This window comes from Maniola hyperantus, chromosome 15 (genome assembly GCF_902806685.2).
Source record: "Maniola hyperantus chromosome 15, iAphHyp1.2, whole genome shotgun sequence".
NCBI classification, from domain to species: Eukaryota; Metazoa; Arthropoda; class Insecta; order Lepidoptera; family Nymphalidae; genus Maniola; species Maniola hyperantus.
The window spans coordinates 8,752,722-8,775,397 of record NC_048550.1 but is presented as its reverse complement, the minus strand read 5'-3'; the positions used below and the strand labels follow the sequence as shown (position 1 = coordinate 8,775,397).

At 38.3% G+C, this 22,676-nt stretch overlaps 1 protein-coding gene across 1 annotated transcript; it reads right to left on the bottom strand.

The window, feature by feature from the left end:
* Nucleotides 1-1,087: 1,087 nt before the first annotated feature.
* On the bottom strand, nucleotides 1,088-20,357 carry LOC117988943 (glutathione hydrolase 1 proenzyme-like). Its single transcript, XM_034976234.2, has 10 exons — nucleotides 20,251-20,357; nucleotides 8,135-8,293; nucleotides 7,095-7,502; nucleotides 5,512-5,712; nucleotides 4,754-5,009; nucleotides 4,063-4,253; nucleotides 3,625-3,865; nucleotides 3,149-3,262; nucleotides 2,423-2,709; nucleotides 1,088-1,563 (listed from the first exon to the last, which is right to left on the bottom strand). Exons 1-9 carry the CDS (start codon nucleotides 20,256-20,258, stop codon nucleotides 2,554-2,556), a joined length of 1,734 nt encoding a protein of 577 aa, XP_034832125.1. The 5' UTR covers nucleotides 20,259-20,357; the 3' UTR covers nucleotides 1,088-1,563; nucleotides 2,423-2,553.
* Nucleotides 20,358-22,676: the final 2,319 nt, after the last annotated feature.

Below are 22,676 nucleotides of genomic sequence, written 5' to 3'. Positions count from 1 at the left end.
TGGTACAGGTAAAGTCCTTTTATGTGATACCCCATTTGGCATAGTTATCTTACTTTGGAAATTGAAAATACTAGGTAGGTAGGTAATACCTACCTAATTATTTGTTCAGCATGGGTTTAATTTTTCGACTTGGATCTTATTTTTATATTGCTCATTAAAGAGGCAGAAGAAGAAAATTATGAGAAAAGGAAGACCTGTGACCGACCCAACTGACTACCCGTTAGCGCCACTTCCCGCGGATTCCACAGACGGCGAAAGGCGGCGCCGACAGTAGCTAGGGGAATTCTGGTGAATGCGCGACGATTCCCCGGAAGACTCGCAACCTTTTTTGGCTCCTATTTCATTTGTATGTTATACAAAGTTCATGTAATATCGTTGCAAAAAGTCGCTTCCATTCCATTCCGCGGCGGTGTAAATTGAGCCTAACCACAAATTCACGGTTTTCGGATTTTTTCTTAATGCTAGCGTGCTGGTGCACGCTAGCTCTAAGAACGTTGCGCCACATTGCGGTGCGTAAAATCGGTAAATTTGAATTTAAATCTATGATAATCCGGTGCGAAATTAATTCCGCTGTGCGTGCGCTTCTAGATAGTTCTATAGTTCACAGATTTTTCGGAAAAAAAACGTGCGGAAATTTACCGTGGTGCGCGTTAGCTCTTACGTGTGCTATTAAGACCTACCTACCTGCCAATTCTAGGTCAACGGGAAGTACCCTATAGCATCTGTACCTACAGGCTTTCTTTCTAGACAGACACGACAGACAGACAGACAACGAAGTGATCCTATAAGGGTTCCTTTTTTCCTTTTGACTTTTGAGATACATAATCCTAAAAAACAATTAGCAGTAGATTTTTTTAAATCAGACCTTTGTGCTATGCTATGCCCCCACGTTTTGGGGTAATTTTGTAAATGGAACATAGTTTTCTAGTTGTTGCCTGATACTTCCCGCGTCCCGCGGGAATTTGTAGTCTCCTCCCGTGGATCTTCCAAAAAAAATCTTTCATATACGTACCTACCGTAACCTACCATGAGATATAGCGCTAGGAATTCAGGATATTCAAGACAATTTTTGGGAAGATGAAAAGAATTTTGTCGATGTACTTACCTATGCTTTATTTTCTATCTAAGTATCGTTATCACAGCACCCATCTTATATTTAAGTAATATTATACACTAATATTTACAACATAAACACATGATTTCAGTAGGTAGGTACTTATAAACAATCATTGAGACAGCAGAGCTGAAATTCGTAATAAGTATAACGTAGGTACCTACTTAGTATAGGTACATAGTTTAAAAATGTTGCGAAGTACCTTCACCTTTTACAAAATACCTAAGTATATAATATTATGAGACCTAGGTATATAAGATTATAATATCCATAAATAAAATAATAAAATCTAACAATAACTTGGTGAAGGGTGAAAGGTGAAAAACAAAAATTCATCAAGGATTTGAAAAAAACTGCAAGCACAAATTGGTTGGCTCTTATTTTAAGTTTGGGTAAAGTGTATGAAAATCACCTGCATTATTTTTGTTAAAGAAAACATCGACAATGATCTCATATGGCGGCGTCGTTAGTATTTTATTTTAGAATAGGTAGATATTTAACAAAAGTGCTAGGTAACTATGATGTTTCTTCGTCTCAACCCATGGCTGGACTGATGTCAGATATAATACTTAATAGACATTAGACAACACTTAAACACGATCGCCTACAGACTACTTATTTAGTACGTTTTCAATTTAGACGGTTGATGTTGCACTGCTGTAGAAATCCTGTTGCAGGCGTAGATAGAATAATAGGTAGATTTAAGTACCTACTGTGTAACTGCGTATGAGATAATTGTCGTGTTATTACACAATAGGTTAATAAACAATAGGTATAGTAAGTAGTCAATATTTATATAACCCGTTCAACAATATTTGTATTAAACGTTTTTTATGTGAAAACAAGTAAATAACTATCATGAGAAATACAATTACGCCACGAATTCTCAAAGTTTGTTTCGCAACTAAAGTTGCATGCCTTGTATTAATTATTCTTGAAAAAAACCAGTTACACGATAAGGGACAAAAAATAGGTTAGCTGCGTCTCTGTTTATCACATTAGTAACTTTATCTGTGATCCCTTTTTAGTGTGAATGAGAAAGCAAACGGTGCTGTATCTACCTTTATTACTCTATCTACGGTTGCAGGCCAAAGCAAGCGGCACTACAACCGTGCAGCTGCTGCAGTCCGACACCAAAGAGAAATATAATCACTAGGTACGTTTTATCCGACACCAAGCGTCTAAAGTAAAAGAGCTTAAGAGTCCCCGCAGACCACAAACTTTTTATCGGCCGATAGTTTGGTCGGTTTCTTAATCAGTATAAACATGTATGTAAGTGCGCAAATTATAACGATTGCATCTTCATACTGATTAAGATACCGACCAAACTATCGGCCGATAAAAAGTTTGTGGTCTGCGGGGACTCTTAGGATAAACTTAAATGTGGCAGCGCCATGCTTTTTCACAGATTCCGTTTCGAATTCATTGATTTTGAAAGGTCAAAAGCCGTCGATACTTCCAACTCTTCTTCGATCTGTTGACGCTAGGAGCAATCCATTTGCATCTCGCGCAACGCCATTCATAGCAGCGAATCCCGCAAAGGGCCCGCGTTCTGTTGTCGCGTGTCCTCGTGCACGTAAAAACTCGAGGACTCTCTGATGATAATACAAAAAAAAGTATTTTTTATATTGCTTTTTGCTATCATTCTATATTTTATTCTGTACCTTTTAATAAGAACAATACAGGAACAGATCTGAGCATTGTTTAAGCTTAACGTTATTTTATCTAACCGGGGATTGTTATTTTAAACTGGAATTTTAATAATGTTATTAAAATATCGTACATGGATAATATTTAAAGTTATATGAATTAACGTTATAAGAATAATAATTAACATTAAATTACCTAAGTTATTAAAATAGTCAGTTTATTTTTTTCCCTACTTATAAGTTAGATACCTATTTATATCTAACTTACCTATTTATACTACTTACCTACTACCTATACTTAAATGAAATTTTCTGGAATTGTTTAAAAGTCATAAAGTAGCAAGTGATTGGTACTTAAAGAAGGAAATAATAAAAACAAAATTACCAGATCAAAACCAGTTTCATGTTCAACTTCCATGGGGACAAGTTGATGATGAAGTCGCGAGCTTTGGATCACATCGGACAACTCGCCGCCTTCCACAAGTGTGTGCATTGTCACCTGAAAACAAATGTATAATAATTATTATAATATAGGACTCATTTACTGGAGAAATTATAAATTCAATTCAAGTCTTTAAACCTGAACTTTTTCAATTTTTTTTTGGGACAAAACGGTCCGTTGGGTTTCGTACCATCTCCTAGGTTTTCTCCGAATGGTCGTGCAAATATTTTGAGGAAACGTAACGTTTTTTGTATCGAGCCAAATTGTTCCAATCGTGTTTTGGTATAATATTAAAAATTAAATAAACAAATTTGTAGTTTTTGAGGTCAAAACTTGATTCGTTGAACATCCGAAATGTGTCTCAACACCGCTTTTGGGACGCATTTCGCCTTAAGTAAAAACCAAATTGAGAATCCTACCAGCGCGACTTGAGTAGTAATCTTCGTACCGCCCGCTGCACCTATCACCAACTCCGCTGTACCGTTTCTCGACAGCACCACACTTGGGACCATCGAGCTTAACGGCTGAAGACCCCTTGCCACCATATTTGCCGGCGACGGCGGCATCCCATACGCTGATTCACGGTTCGGAACTGAGAAGTCGTCCATTTCATTATTCAGCATGATGCCAAGACTTGTAGACCGCCTCTGGGAACCCCAACTGTAATTTAAATAAACAACATATTAGAAAATCAAAGTATATCTAATTCCGACTCACACGTTGGGCGAATGGTGTTGGGACCAGCGTTGGGGCCAACGTGTGAAGCCGGCGTAAAGTAAACAAAGCAAAGGTGCCAACATAACGTCAGGCATATAGTTATATTGAACGGAACATTAAACTATTTTAATGATATTTACATATAGTTGATAGTGCTCGTGGCAGACACAATGCTGCCATCTGGCGCGTATACCACGACGTGAGCAGTTCCATGGTCGTCGGCTCCTTCGAACAAAGCGCCGTAGTGCTTCCAATCGTTATAGGTGCGGTTGTCATCCACGAGACTTCTGAAGGCCCTTGCCCAAGCAGGGTCCGAAAGATTGCGCTCCAACTACAAGAAAAATTAAGACTTGACCATAACAGTCCCTAGATCATGCTTCGAATGTTGAAGAAGTTGCTAGGTAAGTTGATAGAGCGCGCGGGGGGATTCGCTAACTCAGTCTCTGAGGAATGAGAATGATAGCCACTAAGCTAATTTGTCATTTATTTTTAATACATTGAAGGTTTTTTACAAAAATATTTTAGTGTCACTCAGTGAAGCAGCCATGCATAACCAACCAATGTCAATTAATGAGCTCGGTAGCTATGATGCAGTGTTGCACACTGAGTTAGCGAATCACCTACCTACCAAAATCATCATCTTAATCCATCATCAGGCCACTGCTAAAAACACGGATCTTCTCTCAGAATTAAAAGGGTTTGGAACACAATCAGTCAATTAGAGCACAGATGGTACCTAAACGTACAGTGACCCCTCAAATGTGCATAGAAAGAAGTGCCTAAAGAATGCGCTAGGCTGGCTAGGCTAGAAGAAAAAAGAAGACCACTCACTTCTCTAATATCGTACGGTAAGTTAGTCCTAGCAGGATCTCCGAGGCCCGTGCGCTTCGCGTATGCGTACTTAAATGTTTCGATGACGCGGTGCCAGTAGAGGTTGGAGCCGACCGGCACGTCGGTGCCTACGCCGATCCAACCTCGCATCATGTTGAGCATAAATGCCAGCACTGAACCAGAGCCTGGCAAGGGTACGGAGTATAGCGTGTGCTCATCTGATATTGACACCGCGATTGGCTCTTGCCATTCCACTCTGTTTAAAAAAAACTTGTCGTTAAATGTTTTTCGAAGAAGAAATTGCCGACTAAAGCTAGGCAATTTTACTTGCCAACCCCAAAGTACCTTAAAAAACTTGGGTAATTGGCAGTTTTGTTACAATGATATGTACATAGGGTATGTATGGCTGCCAATGTAATATATAGCCGTTTTTAAGCCACCAAAATATCCAAACTTGAATCAAATTACTTTTAATGCAATTGAAACTCAGAAATCTAATTAGAGCTCTTACAAAGGGGTGCGCTAAATACCTAGTATTTGACAATTTAACATTTACCTACCTTTTTTTATTTATGGCCTAGCGCTTGGCTGCAATCAGACATGCAGGCTAAGATAGCGCGCTAGAAGATGCTTATTCAATTTCGACTTGAAGGTATCTTTTATATTAAAAGTGGGTACCTACCTATAATTTGTGGCCAAAATATTTTTTTAATTTTTAAGGTGGCTTTATATAATATTTTGATTTGATGATTTCTTACTTAAAATTCCTGAGGTCATCTTCTGTTATGATGCCACCGAAGTTCTGAATGTCACGAACGAGCGCTGCAGTCAGTGTGCCGTCGTGAATAGCTTCCGAGCCCTCTTCCGCGATGGTATCAAGGGTTCGAGCCAATGTTGGTTCGCGGATCAAATCTCCTTCATTCCATACATCGCCTGTTTCCGGGTTAACATACAGTTCTCTGAAATTAATATTCAAATCTCATACTACAAATATTCGGTTTAAAATTGAAACTAGGTATAGGTAGTAGGTACCTATATACCTATTTTTCTTTAATTCAAGCACTTTACAATTGTTGGCTCCAGCTTAAATCACGTGGGTTTAAGTATTTATGCTGGAGTCCTATCCTGAACAATACATAGTTATTCTAAATTTACAGATTTCTAAATACTAATAGGTACCTACATAGGTACTTTTATAAATACTATAGGTACATACTATCGCTTTCAGGTCGCTCAGGGATAATATTATGATCGCTCTTCTCTGTAGCTCTAACAATCCTTTTCAAATGCTAATGAGATGCTTCATGCTAATCAAGTTAATGGTGCCAGTGCAATAAACTAACTTGCAAAAACTTAGGTCGATAACCTTCACATAATATTTACATAGTAAAGAGATTCACGCAGAAGGTATTTTATCTTTACATTATTTTACTTTCATTAAAATGAACGGAACTAATTTATGTTAAAATAAATAACTAGCGCGACAATTTGGATTGGTACCTAAACATATTCTTTCGATCTTTTGTTATACTAAGTGAATTTTGCTGCTAGAATTGTTTCAAGAAAATACTTAAGTAGGTACTTATTAATAACTAGATGATGCCCGGACTTTTTTGGTTTTCTAAAAATACCAAGAGGAAGGATTTTCCGGCATAAAAAGTAGCCTCTATGTACATCCTCGTGATGCAACTTTGTACCTGTATTTTTCGATGGGCCGAAAAAAGCTAGCAGATAGATAGCCACACTTTCGCATTTATAACATAAACGTATGCAAGTATGGGTTTCACTTGTTGCAGCTATCATATTTTCTTATAGGCAATTCGGCAAGTCCCCTGGATTTTCCCTACTTATGTACTTAATTTTCCTTATTTAAAGCAAATCTGCCTGACTGACTCACTGACTGATCTATCAACGCACAGCTCAAACTACTGGACGGATTGGGCTGAATAGCTATTATGACGTAGATAACCGCTAAGAAAGGATTTTTGAAAACTCAACCCCTATGGGGTAAAATAGGTGTTTAAAATTTGTGTAGTCCACGCGGATGAAATCGCGGGCATAAGCTAGTCAATGTATAACACTAATGATGCTAATAAAGAGACATACAGCATTCTTATTGGTCCAAGTCACGTTTATGTTACACCGATCAGTTCAAAATAATACGAGGAGACTATAAGCTGTTCACTATAACTTGACCCCTGACGTTATGTTGGCACCATTGACCATAATACAATAATAAACCCTAAGCTCGTAATGAAGAAAACAATACAATGGTCCCAACATGACGGCAGGGGTCAAGTTATAGTGAACGGACTTTAGTATAATATGACGGATATTTTACCTCATAGATGGTTCAGCGAGGATTCTATCTTTATAGGATTTCAACACTCGGCCCATGTAGTTGCTGACGCGGTGTCCTCGACGGCAGAGGTCAGCGGCAGGCTGCACCAGCTCCCTCCACGGCAGACGGCCATACTCTTGGTAAATGGCGCCATAACCTCTTAGTTCTCCAGGTACAGCGATAGCAAGCCCGCCCACAGTGGATGAGGCGTTCTTGAACATATCCTCATGTGCCGCAGCAGGCGCTCTCTCCCTCGCGTTAAGTACCCGCACTGTGCGTGTCTTCGCGTCGTAGATGGTAGCGAGGAATCCGCCCCCGAGGCCCATGCACTGTGCACAAGCCAGCCCTTCGCAGAAAAGCGTCGCTATGGCTGCGTCGACGGCAGTGCCGTTTTTTCCCAATATTGCGCTGTAAAGAAAAAGCAATATGATAGGCAGAAGGTAGGTAGGTAATTAGTGTACCTAGTAACTGTAAAATGTTAAAACCGGTCAAGTACGAGTCGGACTCGCATACAAAGAGTTTCGTACAAGAAAATATACTTAACACTTTTTTACCGTACCACAAAAGGAAAAAGAAACTTTCTACTTGTGCTGACAGTGCTACCTGCCAAACTTCATGGTTCTAGGACAACAGGAAGTACCCTATTTGATTCCCTTGGAATTTAAGTGCTTTCCGTGTCTCGACAGACAGACAGACAACGAAGTTATCTTTATAGGTTCCTTTTTTCTCTGGAGACACGGAACCTTTAAAAGTGATCATTATCAGAATTTATTACCTAAGTATTTTTAATAAACCATTTGACTTAATTTGTGATAAAATCATTGATGAGCCAGCACGTGTTCATATTAGGTAAGTATACTTAACTACCAATTTCAAATTCAACTTAATGTAGGTACGTTGAAATGAAATACACTTATATTTATGTAGGTATTTCATTTGAACGTACGCCTACTTACATAAAGTTGTAATTAAGTTGTTATCAAACGTCTCTACTCCACTACGTCTGTAAATGTTCTTTTTATTTTGTCGTCGTTACTTACCGTCCAATAGAAGCGCATTCGTAACCGTTGGCGACGACTGCGGCACGACGGTATCGCATCTCGCTGTTGCTGGCCCAGGGCTGCAGCACGAGCACAGCGATCACCGCGCCTGCCACCAGCGCCGCCAGCATGCTGCTCCAAATCAAACACTTTCGTGTCCTGCAAGAGACAAGGTCAATGCAAATTGAACGAAGTGTAGCGGTATTAGCCTGGTGGTTAGGACGTTCACTTCCTAATCGGAGGTCGGGGGTTTGATCCCGGGCACACCTCTATCTTTTCGGACTTCTATAATAATAATAGTAATAATATTCTTTCTATCTTTAGCTACTCTAGACCATGTTTTTCCTGCCACTCTATGTCGTCACTCCATCTTTTGAAAGGTCGGCCTCTTCTACGTTTTGAGTCTCGTGGGTACCAGTTTGTGACTGTATGTGACCACCTTTCGTCCGCAACTCTTTGTATGTGGCCTGCCCATTTGGAGCGAAGAATGTGTTTTACGACTTTTCGGTGTTTTATTAGGTAAGTATTAATTAAATATCACATGCTTTAACGACGAAAGAAAACATCGTTATGAAACCCAGACCTGAGAGTTCTCCATAATGTGCTCAAAGGTGTGTGAAGTCTGCCAATCTGCACTTGGCCAGCGTGGTAGGCTAAAACCCTTCTCACTCTGAGAGGAGACCCGTGCTCTGTAGTGAGGCGGCGATGTGTTGATCATGGTGGTTATGAAATAATATAATGCATACAAAATGGTTCTCAGTTCTCACGCGCAAAAGTACGATTTCAGTCCTATTTTAAAGGTGAACCCAGTCATAAAAGGGTGAACCGTACTTTTGACATGACAGCTCACTTTGTACGGACTATAATATAAGCATCAAGTAAGCTCAGAATTAGCCCCAAATGTGGGTATAAGTTTTCCACGTAGGTTACGATAGCCTTACCTACTCAATGCATTTGCATGATTACTGAAGTAATAGGTATATGTAACTATGTGGTAGGTACCTAAAAACATGCATTACTGTTTTTGTGTAGGTATCTTCCATGTATCTACCTACCCATTATCAAAATTTTACGTCTTACTTCAGTCAGCGCGCAGCGTAGCAGCGAACGTTTTTCGTGGTTTTAATACAAAATGAATGAATTCTAAACTAGGTTTAGGAAAATACACCAAATTCTATTTTTGGTCAACAACTTAATTGATTGATTTGACAAGAAATGTCTAGCAATTTTTTTTTACATTGATATATTACAATGAGGAGGTTTCCAAGCAACGTTCGAGAAAATTTTCATAGATGGCGCTGAAAACTTCCACCACTAAAGATGAAAAATAATACCCATGTCTATATCATCTATGCTTTAAATTTAAATCGGATGCGAAATTAATTAATTACTTCTACCTATTATAGTTTCCAGATTCACTACTAGCTCTTACTCTTCATCTACATACCTGCCAAATTTCATGATTCTAGGTCAACGGGAAGTACCTACCCTATAGTTTTCTTGACAGACAGACAACAAAGTGATCCTTTAAGGGTTCCTTTTTCCTTTTGTGGTACGGAACCCTAAAAAGAACAAATCTTGCATTCAAATGCCAGATCCTAATGGACGATAACTATGGGCCTCATAAAAAAGCTCAGTCAATCAGCGGGCAATGAAGAGAGGAGGAGGAGGAGTTTCTCTACGTGATCAAATCAGAAATGAGGAGATCCGTAGGAGAACTAGAGTAACCGACATAGCTCAACGGGTTGCGAAGCTAGTGGCAATGGGCAGGGCACATAGTTCGTAAAACCGATAGACGTTGGGGTCCCAAGGTGCTAGAATGGCGACCTTGCACCGGAAGACGCAGTGTTGGAAGACCCCTCACTAGGTGGACGGACGACATCAGACGAGTCGCAGGGAGCCGCTGGATTCAGGAGGCGCAAGACCGTGGCGTGTGGACGTCCCTACAAGAGACCTATGTCCAGCAGTGGACGTCTATCGCTTGATGATGATGATGATGATGATGAATGGACGATTAGGTGTATGTATATTATCTCTACCACAGTCTCTACAGCATTTATCTAATCTAGCACATAGAGATCGTTGATTTAATCTGGGTCTACAGAGTACAGATGTAAATGATAACAGACAGATCAATTACCTAGTCATAGAACATATGCATCATCATCATGATCCACCCATTGCTGACTCAATACAGAGTGCGGGCCTCCTCTCAGACTGAGAAGGGTTTTGGAAGAACTTTCATTCATGCAGGTTTCCACTTTCCTCACGATGTTTTTCTTCACCGTTAAAGAAAGTGATATTTACATAATTAACTAAAACTCTAAAAATTTAGAGGTGCGTGCCCGGGATCGAAGCCCCGACCTCCGATTAGAAGGCGGACGTCCTAACCACTAGGCTATCACAGCTTAGAACATTTGCATATGACTACAGGTAATTGATTCTCCTCTTTCCCAATGGCTGAAGGCGAAAAGGCCTTGGGTAAAATACATTATATACCTACATTCATAATTAAATGCGACAAATGCGGAATTATTTATATCTACTTATATATCTCTATTTATATATCTTTCAATAGTTCTAAAGTAGTTAGGTATGCTACTTACTATTATTATAAGCTTTGAGATACTCCGTGTCAAGGCTTGTGAATCAATTAGTTTTTCTGTATGTGACAAAATTATTTCGATTTGGCCTTTACATGCTTCAGTGCGCAACGATTTTGTTGATGTTACAAAGTACAATAGATGTACAATACAACCCAGCAATTATTATACCTATTACCTACTGACCTAGATAGTGATTTTTGAAATCTAGCATACCTAGGTATATTATCATCTTGGGTTAGGTCCTTCCTACCTATTTTTAATCAGTTTTACCTTAGTTTTACCTATTTCAGCTTCACTGTCCTATACCTACCTAGGTATTTGTTATACATGTTGTTTTGTCAGATTTTAAATACTACGTCGAGGTAGCATCGTGGGGCCCATTTTGTTGAACGAGTAGGCATTTATATCAGACAAAATACAATTGGGAAATAAGGTTTTCTGTGAGCTAGGTAGGTAGGTAACTACAGCAGCACGGCTTTCTTGTAATAAGTTGTTTTAATAAATAGTTTTGTAATGATATAAAAATATTTTATCGGCCTTGCCAATTTCCCTACTCAGTTATCTTTATAATCATTCTGTCTTATTGTTCTAACTTTTAAGTAGTGCGCTATCACTTATCTAAATCTTTTATTGAGTTAGGTATAGTACGCGACAGATCGAGATGGCAATCGGGATGGAGACGCCCCGTACACCCCCCGCGCTAACCCGGTGCGGGATAGAGCGGGTGACGTATGTGTGTGCGGGGGGGTGCCCGCTTCATAACCCGATTGCCATCTCGATCTGTCGCGTATACTATAGGTATCTAGGTATATTACCAGAGACCAGACAATATAATAATTATTATCACGGAACAGAAATATATATGAATCCCTGAATGTGTTGCTGATCGCAAATCTCGAGAACAGCTGAACCGATTTCGCTAATTCTTTTTAGGGTAACGTAGTAAACAAGGAACCCTTATAGTTTCGCCATGTCCGTCCGTCTGTCTGTCCGTCCGTCCGTTCTCGGTTAATCTCAGACTATTAGTGCTAGAAATCTGTAATTTGGCATGGGTATAAATATTAATCACGCCGACAAAGTGGTGAAATAAAATTGTGATAAATATTTAGCTACATGTAAAGTGGGGATATTTTTTTTTTCTCGTCTACCCCATAGTGTGAGGTATTGTTGAATAGGTCTTTTAAGAATACTGTGGGTGTGTACGGGGATGGTTCTTACGGAGTGATAAATTTAAAAAAATCCTGAAAAACAATCGACTGTTAGGCGGTACGAAGTTCGCCGGGGCAGTAACCTTTTGTATCAAGCAAGTTTTCCTCGCTGTAGTGAGATGAAAAGTTGTGTTTCGCACGACTGCAAATTTATTTGCGCTCTAGCTTTTGAATTCCTCGCTACGCTCAGGATTCAATACAAACTCTCGCGACAAAATAACAACTTTACAGCCTTGCATACCAATCACCAAATAACTATTGTCATCGAAACGCAGAGGAAATAATATAATTCCGCAAAAGGGCCTAGACTCTAATCGTAGGCGACATTGACCTCGATTTTCGACCGCGACCTATAGCATGCGTATTCCGTAGGTATAGAGGTACACGTGTCGAAATTGCATAAATTGAGAGCCTGTTGGTCGACACTAAAAAAATATTGACCTGTACGGCTTTAGTTAGTAGGTACGTAGTTAGTACCCCAAACCTGCTAAGTGCTAAGTATTGTATAACTAAGTAAGTACCTACCTATATAGGTCTTACGTTCCCCGTTACACCCAAATTTTACGTAGCGAGTAGAGTGAGAATACTTATAATACTTAGATTAGGTATATTAAAGGCAGGCTTTTTTTATTTTATTCAGATACAAGTTGGACCTTGACCGCAATCTCACCTGGTACCTAGTACCTACCTAAGTGATGAAGGAATCTAAGATGGATGCGGGCTAAGGAAGGGGGGACATGGCAGTTTTTATTATTAAACCCCTTATTAGTAGGTAGTACCCCTTTTGGTTTCTACACGGCATTGAACCAGAACGCTAAACCACTTGGCGGCACGGCTTTGCCAGTAGGGTGGTAACTAGCCACGGCCGAAGCCTCCCACCAGACCAGACCAGAAATATTGAAATTATAAATTTCCAAACCCCTGCCGGGAATAGAACCCGGGACCACAGTGCTTACCACTGAGCCAGGGACGTGGTCAAAAAGAATTAAAAGTAAAAACCTGAGTATGAGTTTAAATACCGAGCCGCAGGTATGGTGCAGTATACGTCCCGCAAATTGCTAATGCGTGTGGCCGCCATTGTAGTGACGTCAGCAGTAGATTGAAGTTTCAAACTGATGGTATATTTTTACTTAAATATACCTACGTCAAATTATGTTATGTCATTTCGATGTTAATGAGACATGGTTCCATTAGCAATTTGCGAGACTTATATTACAAGAGTTTTTTAATACCTAGGTAGGTTTTTATGTGTCTATTCATACTCAACTTTATCTCAACTCATAATTATTTAAATAAATCCAAACCATAAAATCTTGGTAACATGTTTTGTTAAATTAAGTACTTAGATTCCGTTATCTTAATAACGCACTGTCTGACGTCAAAACAGAGAAAAAGGTAGGTAAGTAAGGAACAAGACATGAACAAGATGATCTACTTAAATATATTATAAAAATATGAAAATTGACATAAGTAATACTTATATATTAATAAGTAATAGTAATAGGTGATTTAGATTTTAGGAGAATACAAAATCACATTTTATGTTCTAATGATAAAGCCTTCTACCGACTGCATTGGCCAGAGAAAATAGACGGGCCGCAGAAATGCCGCCGACCGACTCTGAGGCACCGAGGTTTATTCAAATACTTATATATTTTTGAATCCATCTTTTTTGTGTGTTGTTTTGGATTGACTATGCTGCGTAGGCCCTACTGGCCGCTACAGCGTCACCGGGGACGGTAGCGAGCGCGAAGCTCCGCCTGGGGGTGAGCCCTAGGGCTCAAAGAAATAATTTGAGAGGTCGGGGGGGCAACGTCCTCCCAAGTAAGGGCGCCTCCTGTGAGGCTCGGACCACGGCTTAGGATGACGTTGGGATGGGTGGATTTAGGATCACGTTGGGATCGGTGGATTTGTTGGACTACTGGTTAGTCCGTACGGCCCCGAGGCCGTGGCGTGAGTGCACGTTCGGGTGATGTTAGAAATCGGGGACCTCGCGTCTTCGCCGGCGAAGAGGCTGTAATAAAGTTAAGATGTGTAGCCCTACATATAAAAGCCAACTGTCCTAGCCCCTTACACCAATATTCCTCGCTCGGGACGCTCCGCATATCCGCACGTCACCCGCGCTCGCCCGCACCAGGTTAGCGCGGGGGCTTTGCGAGTGTGCACATACCTACATGTGCGGGACGCGGGTACATGACCTTGGACACCTTAATTCTGGTAGTTTTATTTCTCGTTTATCTAGATATAACTTTATAAATTATTATGATATTTATTGGGTAGTTGTTTTATCTGTTAATAGCCTTAATAATGGCTTGGAAATCGTCGGAAACTGTATTTATGTATGTACCTGCAATATCATCGCTGAAACTACCTATGATTTTAGCAGTATATGTATGTATTTTGTATGTTCCACCGTAGCTCCTAAATTACTGAGCCGATTTTGATGAATGGGGTGTCATTACAGCCCCCAAATTCTCAGCAAAAAAATACAAATGCGAGTTCAGAAGTGGGATTGGTATTACAATTCAACACTTTGTATGCCCAGTAGGAGTTCGTAACTTTTATGGTTCCCCAATTTACAATCGTCAAAACGCGCGCTTAGTATGCGAGATTCTATGAAATAATGGTATATGACGTCACATCATAATGACGTACCTTCTTTTTTAGTATGTTATAATATATAATTATTATATGTTGTAACATAGTTACATGATAAATAAATAAGATAATTTAAAATGGTTATTAACGCTTAAAACTAAAAAAGGACGTGGATTTTACTTGTTTTCGAAGGCCCTTTATTTAATAATTACTGAGAAATAATTTATTTTTGATATAGGCAAATACCCAATTGATCGATTAGTTTGTGCCTGCTTCAACACAGTGGGTGATATTCATTAGATATCCCGGTACCTTTAGTCATTAAGAATGATCGGATTCTAAAAGAAAAAAAAACATCAAACATCTCTAATGTTATTTTAATTGGAACCTAAGAAAATGTGAATTTTCAGCCTAATGATTGAATCCCACAAAGCAATAAGTGCCTGATAGATCAATAACGTTCTATTCAGATGTAAACTACCGTCCTACTTATTAGTAATAAATAATAATATTATGAAAAAGTTGAAAACTATTACCCGACTACGATCGTCTTTTATAAATGCTGAAATACTATAGTAAAATTGGGTTTCTGTCGCTTGGTATATATTTACTAGTATACTATATTTATATTTTATAACCTCAATATTTTTTTTCTCTTTTATTTGACATCCAGCCTAGCTCGATAATATCGAAAAAAAAAAAATTTTAAAGACCCCCACTTTTTGGGGTTCCGTACCTCAAAAGGAAAAATGGAACCCTTATAGGATCACTTTGTTGTCTGTCTGTCTGTCGGTCTGTCAAGAAACCTAAACCTTCCCGTTGACCTAGAATCATGAAATTTGGCAGGAAGGTAGGTCTTATAGCTGACATTAGGGGAAAAATCTGAAAACCGTGAATTTGTGGTTACATCACACAAAAAAAATTAATTGTGGTCATAAACTAATAATTAGTATTTTCAATTTTCGAAGTAAGATAACTATATGAAGTGGGGTATCGTATGAAAGGGCTTAACCTGTACATTCTAAAACACATTTTTATTTATTTTTTTGTATCAAAGTTTTTGAATTATCGTGCAAAATGTCGAAAAATACGACTGTAGTACGGAACCCTCATTGCGCGAGCCTGACTCGCACTTGGCCGGTTTTATTATTTGGATGTAACATCCGTCAGATCGATTTTGTTCGTATAAAATGTAGCCTATGCCACCTGGACCAAATTGGCACCTCATTAATCAAAATCGGCCCAGTAGTTCAGCCGCTACAGCGGAACACACAAAGATACATACATAGACTACCAAAATCATAACCCTTCCTTTTGGCTTTGCCGTTTAAAAACTATACGATAGCGATAGAGTAAGGACAAACAACGCGCGATGCTGCGTGAGATCACAGATCATTCAGACCATAGACAGACATTTAAAACAGCTATCTCTTTCTAAAGGTCGATAATTACATTTTCTGCCGCGTACTGTAGATAACCTTGCTATACTTAGATACCTAACTGATGTGCGTTTAGCAGATAAGTATCAGCAGAAGTGAGTGCTATTGCACTTTCTAACTAAAAATATAAAGCCTAAAACTCTACTAAAGGTACTAAAAAATCATGTGCTTAATACCTACTGTATGTCTTATATTTGAAAAGAGCAACCGCCGAGTTTCTTGGTGGCTCTTTTCGGTAGGAAAGGCATTCCAAACCAGTGGTAGATGACAATGCATTTGACAATTCAAAAGTATTTGTAAAATTTTAATTGAACAAAGTATATTTCTACCTATTTCTGTTACAATTTACAAATCACACTATGACGGACGTCCTGTCATGCAATTTCTGTCGCTCGTGTGACCAAGTCATTAGGTTTTTAGGGTTTTGACCTCAAAAGGAAAAATGGAACCCTTATAGGATCAAGTCAGTCTGTTGTCTGTCTGTCAAGAAACCTACAGGCTACTTCCCGTTGACCTAGAATCAAGAAATTTGGCACGACTTATAGCACGCAAAATGGTTATTTACGAGTATCTACATCACGAAAAAAAATTAAGATGTGTTCATAACAAGTAAATAAATAATTCGTATTTTGAAATTTCAAAGTGAGATTACTATACCAACTTACCAAGTGGGGTATCATATGGAAGGGACCTGTACATTCTAAAACAGATTTTTATGCTAAAAAGTTTTTGATTTATCGTATAAAATATGGAAAAAGTACGACTGTAGTACGGAACCCTCGGCGCGCGAGTCTGACTCGCACTTGGCCGTTTTTTTTTGTTTGTGTGGGGATGTCACGATCGAATAGATGCAAGGTTGAATCCAAGGCTTTTTTTCTAATAAAGGTGTCGTAAACAGGCGTCAAACTGGGATCGAATGGGTCCACTAATAAATTATTGTTTATGCAATTTAGTTAACGGCCGTAACGCATAGAAAAGCGTGCATTATTAGTGTTTGCATGGTCAGCTCACTCAGCTGTGGTTAATAAAATTGTCAAGAATGGCGGTTGCTTAACAAGATGTACGAGCATGATTATGTACCTAAGTACTAAGTACATATACCTACAGGGTGTAACCAGAACGCTGGTAAAAACGAAGACAAGTGAAAGTACTGTTTACTGATAATATGGTTAGTAGTACCACAAAAAAACGCGAAAAAATTTATAAAAAAATCCTATAAGTATTTTGTGAAACTTCACGATATATTGCAAATAAAACATCTGACTGACGCTAGAGGTCAACGAACGTTCCGTAAGTAGGTCACTCGGAGTAATAGGCTACTTGACTCATATCTAATTTCGTCCAATAAATGATTATTTATTATAGTATTTTGCTTAAGACAACGAAATATATCAATAACAATTATTAAAAACGCAGGATGGATATATAAATCCAATTTAAAAAAATACAGTTTTTATTTTTATTTGAAACGCAGAAAACGCTGTCAGCCATGATGTGACGTCATTAAATATATAAACAAAGAAATGTCATCCCGATGTGACGCGGGGACTAACGTAGTATCCATATATATAAAAATTAGAGTCGTGACTAACTTATATATCAACGCACAGCCTAAACATCTAAACAGCTGATCCTAGATACATGAAATTTGGTGGCTGTGTTCTTTGTAGGTAAAGAGAAGGTATCCACTAGGAAAGGATTTTTTGAAATTCCACCTCTGAGTGGGTTAAATGGAGGTTTGAAATTTATGAAGTCCACGCGGGCGAAGTCACGAGCATAAGCTAGTTTTTATATATTTCTAAAAACTCATAGTAAACGTAAAAAATTATCGTTTTCTCTTTATAAATTGAATAAGTTATTAAGTAAGACTTACAACAAAGTGATCTTTGCAAAAATAAATTTGGGTTGAAGTCGTTAGTCATATAGGATCCCTTTAAGCAAGTCTTCGCGTGTTACGTATATTTATTTCACTGGGCACTCTAATCCACAACTTTCCTGTGGTCTTTATCGATGCGTTTTTTACATTCTCGGATGATACAATAACGATAATTACTATATTTTTCATGTAAACTAGTATAATAGAAGTCATGTTTATTAACTTTGGGAGGTTATGCTGTTGTTTACAAATGCATGACGTTAGAGCACAGATAATCTATCGGCCAAACATGGCCGACAGTGTTTTCACCTGTCTAAGAAAAATATATTTTTAAATTAAAGTTTTATGGTTTTTAGGGCGCAAAAAAATATAGTGTTAATTTTTTTGATATAATAGGACAAATATTAACCATTTAAGACCAACTTTAAAAAAGTGTCAAGTAGCCTATTGTCACGTCGTAGGCGGGTCGTTGGCCTGAGTTTTGCACGCTATACTTACATTGCGGGTACGTTAGTACTATTATATTATTCCGTGTTGCGGGTTTTAAAAATAAAAAAATCACTAAAACTACAAAATGAGGCAAATGGTTATTGTTATTGGATTGTGTTTAGGTAGGTAGTATAACAATAACGCCAAGTGTTTGCTAACGTTCTGATTACAGCCTTGTATGTATATACAAGTCCTCCTTTGGACTTCCAAATCAGGAATAGGAATAGGAATGTTCCGGATAGGAAATGAATTTTTTTGTGGACACGTTAGGTACGAGTTAGTATTAGTATGAGTTCTAACTTCTCTAAACTGTCAAATATTTACCGATTTTTGAGTTCATTTTCAATGAAAAATAATTTGATACCTTACTTACCTATAATAGGTATATGCCTACTCTACCTGAAGTGCAATTCAATACGGGTTTCATTACATTATTATTTATCATTCAGAACACTTAAAAAACCGGTTAAGTGCGAGTCAGACTCGCCAGACTCACCAAGGGTTCCGTATTACAGAAGAATAAACAGTAAGAGAATCACTTTTGCTAATAAACCGCAAAACTAACTTTGTTTGTAGAGGTTTATTGCTAATATCATAAAATCTATGATAGAGCGTTGATGTTATTTCTCCTGTAAAATATACATAAATTTCTATTGACCATAATTATTTCAAATTTTTCGATTGGTAAACTTTGGAGAGAAAGGGGCCGAACGGTATTTTTTTTCAATATTTAGCACGATAAATCAAAAACTATTATGCTTAAAAATAAATATCATGCCTGCCAAATTTCATGTTTCTAGGTCAACGGCAAGTACCCTATAAGTTTTCTTGTCATACACGACAGACAGACAACGAAGTGATCCATTCCAGTGAAGATTCCGTAGTAAACAAGGAACCCTTATAGATTCGCCATGTCCGTCCGTCCGTCCTCGGTTAATCTCAGAGATTATCAGTGCTAGCAATCTGTAATTTGGCGTGGGTATAAATATTAATCACGCCGACAAAGTGGTGAAATAAAATTGTGATAAATATTTTTTTAGGGTAGCTCCCCTACATGTAAAGTGGGGATGAATTTTTTTTTCTCGTCTACCCCATAGTGTGGGGTATCGTTGAATAGGTCTTTTAAAAATACTGTGGGTGTGGGAACATCATTTCTCGATTTCTAGATCCGTTTGTAACATATGATGTTTTAAAGTGCTAATTTTTATTAGTTCCCCCCCCCCCCCCCGCTATCTATCTATAGGAACGTGAAAAAATTCACAGCAGTAGTATATATAATCAATTTTAAAGGAAAACTATCATGGCTAAGTAGGGTTCACAGGTTAAGGAGTTATATCAGTTTTTCGAGGTTAATTGTGACTAAGGAACTCTACACTGCGCGTGGAACGCCACGCACTTGGCCGGTTTTATTTCTTTTCTTATGGAACCCTAAAAATATTGTATTGTACCCTAATAACATACATTTCTGTCTATGCGAAGCCGGGGCAAATTAACTAGTCTTTTATAAAGTGTTGAATTTTAGGCACCTACTTACCTACTTCGGTGCTCGGTTTGTTGCCCGGTGCCAGTTGCAAATAAATATTTCGATTTCTATAAGACAGGTTTGTAAGTCCACGTATGAATAAAAGGCTAAGTTTAACGTGTACCTAAGCTAATATAAGTAGTATAATTAGATATGTTATGCTTGGTTAAGCATTAAAATTAATAGCATAACTTTATAATATGTATAATTTAAAAAAGAAAATACTTACGGTCTGCATACCTAAACATTTTTTATTGTTATTTAATTTGCTACAGTTATTAATTTTTTTTAAATATTTTACTTTTATGTTACTAAAGTCTCCATGGCACATTTAGCTTAGTATAATATTATGATGATGTTGGACAGGTAAATTCTTACCATATCATTTTCGTAGCGTCACGTATCAGGCACAGGTAGAAACAAACTGCGCGCGCGCCGATTTCCTTTAGGCCGGTGTACGTAGCCGAGCTGTGAGCATGTCTCGCTTCTCGATGGACGAGTGACGTAATTATTGTTTCACTTTTATCACATTATCTATTCTCACGATCGAAACGTGATCTGCAGCCTATCAAATAGACGTTTCGCGTTTGCATTCTTTCAGATAGTTAGGTACCTAAAAAAATCGGTCAAGTGCGAGTCGGACTCACACACGAACGGTTCTGTAATCTGTACCATCGTACAAGAAATAAGATTTTTTAATTTTATTAATTTTAAATTAAAAGTTCCTTTTTTTTATTGTATAATTACTTTATTATTAATTTCTTAAATTATATTGTTTGTTTTAAGAAGTGAATTAATCTCTCCTTGCAACTGGCGGGTGGGCTCGTAAAACATTTAATTTAATTTATTTATTATTTGTATATTATTTCTAATTTTTATGAATGATTCCGATGATAACAATTTAGACGACAGCTTCTTTTCCCTCTCTGATTCTGAAGGATTGAGCAGTAATGACAGTTTCTACAGCATCCCCTCTCTAAGTGAGACTCTTGATTCACATTTCTCAGGTACACTGAAAAATTTCAATGCTATTCATATTAATGCCCAGAGTATTCCTGCACATTATTCTGATATGTTGTCCTCTTTTGCTAATAAAAATATACACGCGATTTTAGTGTCAGAATCGTGGTTAAAGCCATGTTTACCTTCAACATCCTACTCTCTACCAGGATTTCAATTGATTCGCAATGACCGAATTGGGCGCACTGGTGGAGGTGTGGCCATTTATTTAAGATCACACATTCCTTTTACAATTTTAAATTTCTCGCAACCATTGGCTGCTTCAGAACATCTTTTCATAGAAATAATTTTCGGACATGAGAAACTCCTTCTTGGCGTCTACTATAGTCCAAACCTAACGGTCGACTATTTTTCGTCATTTGAAATCCTGATAGAGCAGTTCTCCCCACTTTATAACCACACTATTATAATGGGAGATTTCAATACCTGCCTGCTCAAAAATGATTACAGGGCATCGCGTCTGAAATCTCTCGTAAGCGGCTCCAACTTACATATACTTCCTCTTTCAGCGACTCACGCTTTTCCAAACTGTATACCTTCTCTCCTCGATTTAATTCTTGTATCATCCATTGGTCATGTTGAAAAGCATGGCCAGTGCGAAGCTTCTCCCTTTTCGTACCACGACTTACTCTTTTTGTCTTACAAATTAAAACCTCCTAAATTTAAACCGAGGATCGTTCTCCAGCGCAATTTTAGTAGAATGGACGTGGATCGATTGCGCGAGGATGCTGCTAAAATTGACTGGTCAGGAGTCACGAAAGTCGATACCGTTGACGAAATGGTATCTGTCCTTAACTCCTTAATCACGCAGCTGTACGACTTACACGCTCCAATTCGTCCGGTTCGAATGAAACATCTTCCTGCACCCTGGCTCACTGCGGATATCAAAAAACTCCAAGAAAGAAGGAATATAGCTAAATCTAAATACCGTTTGAACCCGAGTGATTCCAATCGTGATAAATATCACAGGGCACGTAATCGCTGCAACAGGGCGTGTAGAGATAGCCAACGACGCCATATCTATAAATCGGTTGTTGAGGAAGAAAACTCGACAAAAGTGTGGAATTTTCTCAGATCTTTAGGGGTTGGAAAGGCAAAACAAAATTTGAATTCCCTTAATTTAGACTTAAATCAGCTAAATCAGCATTTCTCCTCTTCCGCTACTATAAACAGTACCGCTAAATTAAGCACTATTAACCAACTTTCTGCTATATCAACTCCTGACTTCCCTCCTCTTTTCTTTAGCCAATTTACTATCAGTGATGTTAAGAAGAACATCTTAGCCATCTCTTCCGACGCAGTTGGATCTGATTGCATTAGTCGTAAGATGATCATCCCAATCCTTGATATCTTAGCTCCTATTATCACATACGTCTTTAACCATTCCATTGATTCCAAAGAGTTCCCTTCATCCTGGAAAGACGCTCAAATAATCCCACTCCCTAAGAAACCTAATCCAACTTATGCTGACTATCGTCCCATATCCATCCTTCCTTTTCTGTCCAAAGCACTTGAGCGCCTTATACACCAACAGCTGAGTGCGTTCCTTTCTAAACATAATCTTCTAAATCCTTTTCAATCTGGTTTCCGTCCCGGTCATAGTACAACTACTGCATTAATTAAAATTACGGATGACATACGGCGTGGTATGGATAATCGACAGGTTACGGTACTGACATTACTTGATTTTAGTAATGCCTTCAATACTGTGGACTTTGATATTCTACTCGCTGTATTAAGTTCTCTTAACATATCTCCTGAGGTAATTAGCTGGTTTCAAAGTT